The 9,891-nt window shown below is 31.6% G+C and overlaps 2 protein-coding genes across 16 annotated transcripts; one reads left to right on the forward strand and one right to left on the reverse strand.

The window, feature by feature from the left end:
* Nucleotides 1-282: 282 nt before the first annotated feature.
* Nucleotides 283-7,337, reverse strand: Mitf (transcription factor Mitf). Of its 12 annotated transcripts, XM_086839252.1 has the most exons (11): nucleotides 6,989-7,125; nucleotides 6,714-6,908; nucleotides 4,192-4,507; nucleotides 4,002-4,130; nucleotides 3,552-3,938; nucleotides 3,432-3,452; nucleotides 3,129-3,288; nucleotides 2,807-3,048; nucleotides 1,674-1,820; nucleotides 1,391-1,601; nucleotides 283-1,330 (listed from the first exon to the last, which is right to left on the reverse strand). In XM_086839252.1, the coding sequence occupies exons 2-11, from the start codon at nucleotides 6,884-6,886 to the stop codon at nucleotides 1,098-1,100; spliced, it is 2,019 nt and encodes a 672-aa protein (XP_086695378.1). In that variant the 5' UTR covers nucleotides 6,887-6,908; nucleotides 6,989-7,125; the 3' UTR covers nucleotides 283-1,097. The 12 variants fall into 12 exon arrangements, 9 of the variants coding, with proteins under 9 accessions (XP_086695378.1, XP_086695376.1, XP_086695377.1 ...); XR_015273123.1 differs by having other exon boundaries at nucleotides 3,129-3,284; nucleotides 6,714-7,337; XR_015273122.1 differs by lacking the exons at nucleotides 6,714-6,908; nucleotides 6,989-7,125 and adding an exon at nucleotides 4,611-6,415 and having other exon boundaries at nucleotides 3,129-3,284; nucleotides 4,011-4,130.
* A 263-nt stretch (nucleotides 7,338-7,600) lies between these two features.
* PIP4K (phosphatidylinositol 5-phosphate 4-kinase) lies at nucleotides 7,601-9,865 on the forward strand. 4 transcript variants are annotated; one of them, XM_086839277.1, is made up of 11 exons: nucleotides 7,647-7,726; nucleotides 7,821-7,854; nucleotides 8,033-8,175; nucleotides 8,256-8,353; nucleotides 8,417-8,666; nucleotides 8,722-8,852; nucleotides 8,936-9,104; nucleotides 9,171-9,322; nucleotides 9,379-9,473; nucleotides 9,532-9,596; nucleotides 9,655-9,865. In XM_086839277.1, exons 3-11 carry the CDS (start codon nucleotides 8,038-8,040, stop codon nucleotides 9,769-9,771), a joined length of 1,215 nt encoding a protein of 404 aa, XP_086695403.1. In that variant the 5' UTR covers nucleotides 7,647-7,726; nucleotides 7,821-7,854; nucleotides 8,033-8,037; the 3' UTR covers nucleotides 9,772-9,865. The 4 variants fall into 4 exon arrangements, with proteins under 4 accessions (XP_020808751.2, XP_086695404.1, XP_086695403.1 ...); XM_020953092.2 differs by lacking the exon at nucleotides 7,821-7,854 and having other exon boundaries at nucleotides 7,601-7,726; XM_020953094.2 differs by lacking the exon at nucleotides 7,821-7,854 and having other exon boundaries at nucleotides 7,679-7,819.
* The last annotated feature ends 26 nt before the right edge of the window (nucleotides 9,866-9,891 follow it).

Here is a 9,891-nt window from a genome sequence, read left to right on the forward strand (position 1 = left end):
TTTCACAGAACTAAATGTGCAAGAAAGAGTCCTGAATCCGCCTACTACAACTCTGACTGCCTTCTTCACCTTATGCCAGGAAGATGCTTTTGCCATAACCTTGATGTATTCAGAAGTGTCCTCTTAACCACAATATGCCACAGAGGAACGTGGCAGGGTACAGCTTAAAGCTGAATTAATTTCAAAGCTTGTCCACTTGTGTATGTTTTGATATGCACTTGCACTTGTACCCTCAGCGTTTGAGTATAATTTGGTTATTTTTTAATTGGTTTCTAGTTGAAGTTGAGGCGGAAAAATACACTTCAGATCTCTATGCGAGTGAGACCGTGACTGTACATGAATTTTTATTTTCGTAAATAACTAATAACAATGTCGAATAACAAAAAATAACATTTCATTTATTTTGAACTCTTATTTGACTAACTTAGGTGTTGGAATACTATAATTTTAAATACCAGTCAAACTGTTATAACAAAAGCAAGCGAAGAAAAATTATGAGAAACAATATTTATACACGGTTTAATAATATTTAACCGGATCTCGATCTGACTTCAAACTGATCCCTTATATGTTAAAATAAATTAGTTTGAAGACAGGCCGAAATTCGTCAAATTTACAAACAAATTTTTATTTGTTTCGATTCAAGTGTAAGCGACTGTCAGACACCCGGTACTTAAAGCGTTGTAGAAAAATTAAAACGAGCATATTGCGAAATACAAAATAAAAATAAATGTTGCTAGGAATATGTTAAGCAATACCAATAGGTAATGCTAATAAAAAATTAGATGGTCCATGATGTTTATTACACACAGGAACATTATTGTCAAATAGCTGCAATGCTTAATCAATTTTAAAAAAGTAAGACCCATTAAAATTATTCTATAACAACTTTTTAACTTTTATAGCTAACCGTTTTTTTTTTATTTAATAATTTTAGAGCAGAAATGGCTCGGTCAAACTATACATTTCTGTGTCTCTTAAAACGTTTGTGTCACACGTACGGAGAAAAAAACATGGCTAAATTGGGATAAGCCTATTACAAACAATCTCGTTTGGCACTAAGATTTAATAATTAATTAAATAAAGCACAAACGCATTTATAAGTCAATTTCTAAAGTTTCTTGTGTAAGAAGCATTTGGTCGCTATGACTATCATCAACTAAAGATGAAAGATCATCGTTCATTAAACCTCCAGACAAGTCGGTGGAACTCTGCTGATCTTCACAAAGCGAATGTTGGGAAGATGAAGACAATAATAGGGAATCCTGATTATGTACATCTCTAAATTCAGAATTATGTACACAATCCGATAATCTGTGATGACAACTATCTTGTTTATGATTATGCAGGTTATTAAGATGGATATAGCACGATGTACAGTCAACCATACTTGTTTTGCTGCTGTTGCTTTTAAATACAACATTCTCCTCCGAAACACCGCTTTTTGGTTTAAAATTAGACGAATGTAACATCGATGACAGCATGTGACTTTGTGATGACAACATTGGGTCCCCACCTTGTACCGGATGCTTGCAATCCTCCATTAGTTCGTCAATCTGATTCATCCCCATATTTCCGTCGTTACTATTAATCTCCATGCGCTTTTAAATAAATAAAACATTTTATAAATACACTAAAATTAAACTGTAAAAAATAATAATTTCAGGACCCACTTTGTTTTCAGCAAGTGAACGACGACTTTGGGAAACATTTGGCGACAAACCTGAGCTTTTAAGATATGCATTGGCTTGGGTGGGCGCTGATACTGATACGGATGTTAATTGGTAATCGGAAATAGACTTGGCCTGCATTTCCAGATCCTTTAATAAAAACGATAATGATGTAATTTAAATTTGGTTTAAAATATATATTATATAAATATATATATATATACTAGGAAACCTGGCGAACTTCGTTTCGCCACCAGATGGCTTCGTTTTATGAAACATTTCGTTTGATGATAAAAAATTAAGAAATTTTTTTTTTTATATTTGAAAAGTAATGAAGTCACTTTAACTTTTTTACTTGCGCAGCACAATCCCGCCGTTTCTCTTTTGAACTTTAACGCATTGCAATATCGGTATATAGTCGTCATTGGTTCAATATCTAAATTTTCATTATCACTGTAGTTCTCCGTTGATGCCAATGATCTTCGTGTCCTCACGCGTTTTCTCAATAGGGCACTTTCTCTTATTATATTTTGTCTTTCTTCGTTTAAGTTCTGTGAATACACGTCGTCCTTTTATAACCTTAAATGCACGATCCACATAAATTATACATTTCAACTTACCACCTTAAAGACAAATGCCTACACTTTGTTTATTTTATTGTTTTTAATTGAAATGTTAGGAATCGACTACATGATATATTGGTTTGTAGTAAATGCTAAATATCAGCTTTTCTGTCCAACGGGATAAAAAGTATCCTTTGCCCGTCTCCTGGCTCTAAGCTACCTCCCTACCAATTTTCACCCAAATCGGTCAAGCCGCGGTGGATGTGTTGTCACAGATTACCACAGATTTTTTTGTTATCGATATGGTGTTACAGATTACAGATGACGTTGACATTCGTTACGCACGTTTTTTTTAAATATGCAAAATTAAATGTATATTTTTCAATCTTTCTGAGAGATTTTTCTTAATATTCGTTTCCGTAAGAACCTTGTACAGAGTATTTAAAAACTAAAAAAAAAAAAAAAATCAGCCAAATCGGTCAAGCCGTTTTTATGTTATGTGGCGACAACGAAAAACGGGTTTCATTTATATATATATATAGATTAATAGATTAATGTATTCAAACATTTTACCTTTATTCGGGTCATAAGTTTACGATTTTGGAGCTCCACTTGCCGCTGCCGGCACTCGTTTTGCCTTAGACGTGCTACCTCATGTTTTAAACATTTAATGTAGTCAACGGAAGACTTCAAAATGGTCCCCTTATTTGGACGAATATCGCGAACCACTTCATAAAAGGCCTCACTACCCTTTGGCAAAAGGGTGCCGAGCTCCTTGATTCGGTCATTAATATTAAAACGTCGTCTCCGCTCAACTGAGAAGGGTTTGAAATTTGAATTATAATAATTTAAATTAATAATTTATATATATATATATTTGAATACATATACTTACTCATGTTATGATTATCCTTCTTTTGTCGATCCTTCTGCATTGCATTTATTTCGGCGTCCGTTAAACTTTGTGGCTCCTGCTTAATTGAGAGCTCCGAATTAAAGTTTTGATCAAAGTTAAATGAGTCGTTTTGTAATATATCGTCAAAAAGATCATCTGGCTAAAACGAAAACCATTTTTAATATATTTAATATATACTTAATGTTGCATTAAAAACACAAAACACCCTACTTCAAAAATGCATCTAAATTTAAGGGCGACTTGGTTTGATAACTTTCTTTAATCATTAATAATAATACTTACATCGCTGTCAAACGAGGGCAGCTGTAAAAGTACAAACCAAATAATTATTATTAAATATTGAAAAGAAAACGATTAAATTATAATACTCTTGACAATGGTATAATTAAATCTGTAACTTACTTCTGATGCACTAGTAGCTACCGAGCTTAAGCTGGGTGATATGGGTGCCGATGTGGATTGCAGCGAGCTTCCGGCACTTCTTATAGAATTCATATTCCCGGATGAAAGACGTGGCGCCTTAGCAAAACCAAACTGATTAGTTTTATTAACAATTGGTGGGATTGATTCTCCGTTGGCGTTATTATTAATACTTCCGAATAAATTATTTGCTTCATTGGGATTACATTTATCACTTCGTAAATAATTAGAACCAAATGGTGAAATTTGCATTGCATCGTCGGCAGAAAGTTCATTTGTACTGTGTTTAACATTCATAGCTATATCACATTCTAAGGAAGAAGTCTGCTGCAGATTGTCAGCAGATGCAGAGTTATTTGTCATTTTCATCTATTTATATTATTGAAATATACATATATTATAATATAACTAGCTAAATAATATTTATAATACCTCACTAACATCGCCGTTGTTGCAGCCCCAAATAGAAGGTTTAAAAGATTCACTCAAATATTGCCGCACTTGATTCTTCTGCTTTTGTATGACATGATATCTTGTTGGATTTTCTAGCACTGTACTAACCTACGTTCCAGGACAAAAGGTTATGTAGAAAATACCTTGCATTTATTATCATTAATCTCACCTGCAGCACTTGCGGCGGTACATCTACTCCAATGCTTTGAAGAGGCACTTTTACTTTAACAGGACTTAAGCGATCCTTTTGCACTAATTGTAACATCTGTTCCAAACTCGATGATCCGCTTCCACAAGCGCTTGTGCTACAACTATCTATATATTCCGTGTCAGTTGATCCCAACATCAATTGCATTTTTGAATCTGAGTCCAGAATTTGTTGTTGCATTATCATCTGTTGCTGTTGTTGTTGCTGATGTTGCTCTCGTTGTAATTGAAGCTTCAGCTGCGTTCGGGAGGTGGGTGTGGCAGTTTTAAATGTGGGTCTGTAAATGAGTTATTATAGATAAGTAATAGGTTAATATAAACTATTTTTATCTTGGAACATATGCATATGCAGACTGCAATGATGTAAACTATTGTACCTACCCACCCGAAAGTGGAGGCAGACCCACTATACGCGGTTCTATAGCTTCAATGTCATCAAAATCAACAATACTTGGATCCATTTCTAGAATCATTTCCAAGTCTTTATCGATGCCAACTGTGATACGGATATTTTTGGTAGATTCTCTGTAAATCTGTGATGACAGCGGCATCGATAAAGGGTGTAAGGATCTCATGTTCATATTATCGTTTTCAGAACGAATTGTGGTTAAAGGTTCCTCGCCAACTTCGATTGCCATCGAGCTTTGATTACTTTCTTCGTCATGTTTTTCGTTTTGTGACATCTGTAATGTCTGCACACGCTGTAAAAAGTCTTGGAACTCTAGGATACGTTCTGAATCTGTATCTGTAGTCATATTTTGTCTATTAATTTTTTCTGCTGGTGATGGTGTCATTTCTGGATATAATTCATTTTGTTTTTCCATACTTTTTTTACTCCAGTATGAGAACATGGCTTCTTTTTAAATTATCGCTAGACAAAATTCCAAATATGTAATACAAAAGACCTTGATCTTAGCAAACGAATGTCAGAGAAACTGTTCGCTTAAACTAAACATGCTTTCCCCGCAAATATACAGAGCATATTATGCATCGAATTTTTAAGGTTTCATCATTTTTAATTCTCTCCCAAATATTTATATTATGTATAATGTGTAATGCTATATAAATGTTTAGTAACTACCGAAATTCAGTTATATTAAAAGCAATTTATTTCTTTAAAATACATCAAATTGTTTATCGACTTCAGCTTTTTAAACATACATAATTAGTTTTTTGCGAGAGAAATGCTGCACTTATAAAAACCACCTTACACAGTTTTACCCATTAATTTATTATTTACATATGGACATACATACATAAGTACGAACTTTCGATGTATTAGAGTAAACACAAGCGCATCAGAATTTTTATTTTGTTGTGTGAAAGAACACTCCATGTACATATGCATATACATATGTATATATATGTAGGTACTTATATTTATATACATATGCATAATATTCAAATAAAACAGGATGTGCCTAAATGTTATTATGACATACAAATGTTTAATTTATTTACGCCTGTATTTTTAATTACAATTTCATTTTAAGTTTAATTAAAAAAGGAAATTTCGTATCAAATACTTAAAAACTCCAACATTCTTTAAATTAGTAATTAACAAGAAAGGAAGCTAAATTCGGCACGCCAATGTTTGTATACCCTTGCAGATTGCAATTGGATCATTAATAATTACAATAAAATACAATACAATACAATACAATATAAATTATATATATACATATGTATGTATATAGAAATTCCTACTTTCATTTCAGTAACCTATACGTATTACGTTTACAGTTTTATCTTTTTACGACTATTTCTCAAATTTGATGAAAAAATATGGAAAACTAAAAAAATTTTAAATGTCTAATTGTATTAATTTCGTGACCGGTCCTATGGCAGCTTTATGATGTAGTCTTCCGTTTTTCATTCAATTAAAAAAAAAAAACTTTTTAGAATAATATAAAATGACTATCTCAAATGTAATAAAAAATTTGTTGAAAACTGAAAAAGTTAAAATTTTTTCTAAAAAAAATACATACATACATATATGAGAGATAGTGTATAGAAGACTAAGTGTAAAAATTCGTTCAGATAGCTTTAGAAGTAGAAACGTAGAAACGGATAGACAGATGGACGACGGTCATGGCTAGATCGACTCGGTTGTTAATGTTGATCAAGAATATATACACTTTATATGGTCGGAGATGATTCCTTCACAGCGTTTCAAACTTCTGACTGAAATTCGAATACCCTGCAAGGGTATATACATATATATACATATATATATGTATATGTAGTATATATGTATATCCATATACACAAACATACATATATGTATATGTACATATCTACGTTTTCTTGATAAGATTATAAAATTGCGCTAATCAAACATCAAATAACGATGCTTGCACGCACATTAATATAAATATCTACTCATTTATTATCTATAGCTCTATGTGAACTTTTTGTAATTTATATTCTAAAGGTCTACATATTTTACAGATACATATATTATATGAACATATATTTACTTACATTTCATTGGATCGTAAAGACCGTGTGGATGATTTTAGTTCATAAAATTCCATATCTGAACTGCCCGCTACAGTAACATTTGGTAGAAAATCCAAGGTTTCGTTTTCATTCAGCAAACTTATATTTAAATCGAACTCGATATCAAAACCCAGATCGACTCCAGATTCCGTCATTGTATTTGCTATTGGAAAGCCACTTAACAAACACACATTTACTTATTTTTTAATTAAACTTGGATTTATTCTGCAATTTTTTTTTTAATTTTCAATACATACATAAACCAATCGAGATAAAAGATATATTTTTCGGAATGACTACCCAAAAAATTTCATAACACGAACCGATGAGCTTTTAATAGCGGTGAGAAAAGAAAAAACAGTAAGTGATCGTGATAGCACGAATAGAGGAGGGTAAAATGATAGTAACGAGGATTAAATATATCGTCTTACTTCAATTGATTAAATCATAATTAATAAATAATTTTGATTTGAAGTATATTTAATTTAATATGTGCTAAAAAATACCTAAACCCTTATTTATTATTATAAAATTTTGAACTGTACATATATGTAGTTATAGAAGTAGTTTATTCTTGATAGCGTTTGAAAAACAGAAGACAATCAAATGATCGAATTTGAACAGATCAGCAAATTTAATCAATAGTTATAAACGATAATATAATTTAAAAATATTACATATTGAAATACATTTAAGTATTAAGTAACTTAGTAATAATAAACAAATTTAACATTAAAGAAAAAGAAAACAAACATTAATTAATGTATGTTAATAATTATAACTAGTTCGATTTCCATATTTAATACTCAAACAAACGGTTTGTATATTTTGACCGTCTGAGCATATATACTGTTAATGGTGCGAATAAGCTCTTTTGAACTTCGGGTAAACTGTTATCGATATTTTAAAAATGTTGAACATATCGATTGTGTTTGATGAAAAAATTTATGTAAACCAGAATTGTTTTCCTTTGAGAGCAAGTGGTACTGTTATAGGTAAAAAACATATATTTCTATCTTATCCTCATCATACATTATTGCCAATATAATTGTGTATTTACTTCCTTTTTTATTATTATTTTTACGATAGTAAGTTCATAGACAGCAGATCCTTCACGAAAAATGTATGAATATACGAAAAAAGCAAAGTGCACTTCTGTATAGATATATGTATATGTATTATCTACTGAGTTGTATATACTTGTTGTATATACTTTTTACATACATATGTTTATGGGTGTTGTCTTGTTTTAATTCTTTTGCTCTCGTTAATAATTAAATATGCATTTCTTATTTTGCAAGAAAACATGGATAAAAAGATCTCATCGATATCGCAGCCACGCATTTTAAAAAAAAAACATTTTCGAGTGAAGCATCAAAAAGTAAAACTTTTTCGTGCCAATGAACCGATTTTGAGCGTATTTATGTGGGGAATTAATCACACTGTACGTTAATACATACTTCAAATACCTAAAGGTTTTTAAACTGTATAACATGAACAGCATTTAACTACAACATTTAACAGATCAATGAACTAAGTCATGTAAACATTCCTGTAATGCTGCTGCCCGATGACTTTCGAGCTTATTCCAAAATTAAGGTGGATAATCATCTATTTAACAAGTAAGCAAATAAATTCGTTCTTAATTTATTTTTTTTTAACTTTGAATTATATTTTTATTTTAGGGAAAATATGCCGTCACATTTTAAAGTGAAAGAATATTGCCCCCTTGTATTTCGAAATTTGCGCGAAAGATTTGGCGTGGATGATGTTGACTATCGTGAGTCCTTAACACGTTCGCAGCCAATACAAATTGATTCCTCTGGAAAGTCAGGTGCACAATTCTATCAGAGTTATGATAAGTTTTTCATAATCAAAAGTTTAACATCAGAAGAAATAGAGCGTATGCACGCATTTTTGAAGCAGTATCATCCTGTGAGTTTTGCATTCTTAATAATGATACAAAATTGATTTTATTTCCAATTATCAGTTCGTTGTTGAACGGCATGGCAAAACCCTATTACCGCAATATTTAGGCATGTACCGGATAACTGTGGAAAGCGTGCAATATTATTTTGTGGTCATGAGGAATGTTTTCAGCTCTCACTTAACAATTCACAAGTATGGAAAATATATTTAGAAAAGTTGACGTTGCGATATTATTCTATATATGTTGTAAAGCAAATAAAACATTTATTTTATAGAAAGTTTGATTTGAAAGGTAGTACCGTGGATCGGGAGGCATCGGAGAAGGAGCTTGAGAAACATTTGCCAACCTTAAAGGATAATGATTTTATCAAACAAAAAGTTAAATTGGATATCGGAAAGGAAGCAAAACGGAAGTTAATGGATACGTTGAATAATGATGTGGACGTGAGTATTTTTTTATATCCTTTTTTCAACCCCAGTAAAATAAATAGTTTTTTTTTTTTTATATAGTTACTGATCAAGTTGCACATTATGGACTATTCGTTATTAGTCGGCGTACATGATTGTGTGCGGGCCGAGGAAGAAGCTCTCCAAGGCGACAATGTAGCAGCAGCTGGTCGGAGTGAAAATAGCGAGAGTGAGGAGTGCGATAGTGGTGAACGGTTAGTAATCTTATTATTATTTTCTTTGTAATTATCGGAGTGTAATATTCTTCAAGCTGGACGTACAATACTCCGCCTGATTCACCAAGGGGTGCACAGTATAAAGAAGTCATTTATGAAGTTGATATCTATGACATTCCGAGTATTGAAGGTGAGAGGAAAATTTTAAATTAGTTTTATTTCTTAACAATTTATTTTTTACTTTGCAGAAAAACGAGAAATATACTTTATAGCTATTATAGATGTTTTAACACAATATGGCGTTAAGAAGCAGGTATATATCATATAAAATATATTTTATTAATTCGTTAATTTTTAACTTTTATTTTCAGGCAGCGAAAGCAGCTAAAACTGTTAAGTATGGGAGCAATGTTGACGGTATATCAACATGCGACCCTGAACAATATGCCAAACGATTCTTGGAATTCATGGATAAAGCTATAGAATAAAATACTTATCATTGTAACCATTATATTGTATTTGCCACATTCAAAATGTCAGAAAATGTTATTATGTACTAAAATATAAGTTATTTTAACACTATTATTTTGTAATCTCCTTGAAAGGAA

This window comes from Drosophila serrata, unplaced genomic scaffold (assembly GCF_035046125.1).
Source record: "Drosophila serrata isolate PLE 108 unplaced genomic scaffold, ASM3504612v1 contig_363, whole genome shotgun sequence".
Classification (NCBI taxonomy): Eukaryota; Metazoa; Arthropoda; class Insecta; order Diptera; family Drosophilidae; genus Drosophila; species Drosophila serrata.

What these genes read in the sequence shown, in the direction of transcription:
- Mitf (XM_020953095.2), bottom strand. Translation starts at nt 5,080, where the DNA reads ATGTTCTCATACTGGAGTAAAAAAAGTATGGAAAAACAAAATGAATTA. An exon ending in CTGCCTCCACTTTCGGGTGG is followed by an intron (nt 4,508 to 4,610) that starts GTAGGTACAATA and finishes ACTCATTTACAG; the next exon opens with ACCCACATTTAAAACTGCCA. An exon ending in TACCGCCGCAAGTGCTGCAG is followed by an intron (nt 4,131 to 4,191) that starts GTGAGATTAATG and finishes CCTGGAACGTAG; the next exon opens with GTTAGTACAGTGCTAGAAAA.
- PIP4K (XM_020953092.2), top strand. Translation starts at nt 7,642, where the DNA reads ATGTTGAACATATCGATTGTGTTTGATGAAAAAATTTATGTAAACCAG. An exon ending in TCTCACTTAACAATTCACAA is followed by an intron (nt 8,853 to 8,935) that starts GTATGGAAAATA and finishes TTTATTTTATAG; the next exon opens with AAAGTTTGATTTGAAAGGTA. An exon ending in CGTTGAATAATGATGTGGAC is followed by an intron (nt 9,105 to 9,170) that starts GTGAGTATTTTT and finishes TTTTTTATATAG; the next exon opens with TTACTGATCAAGTTGCACAT.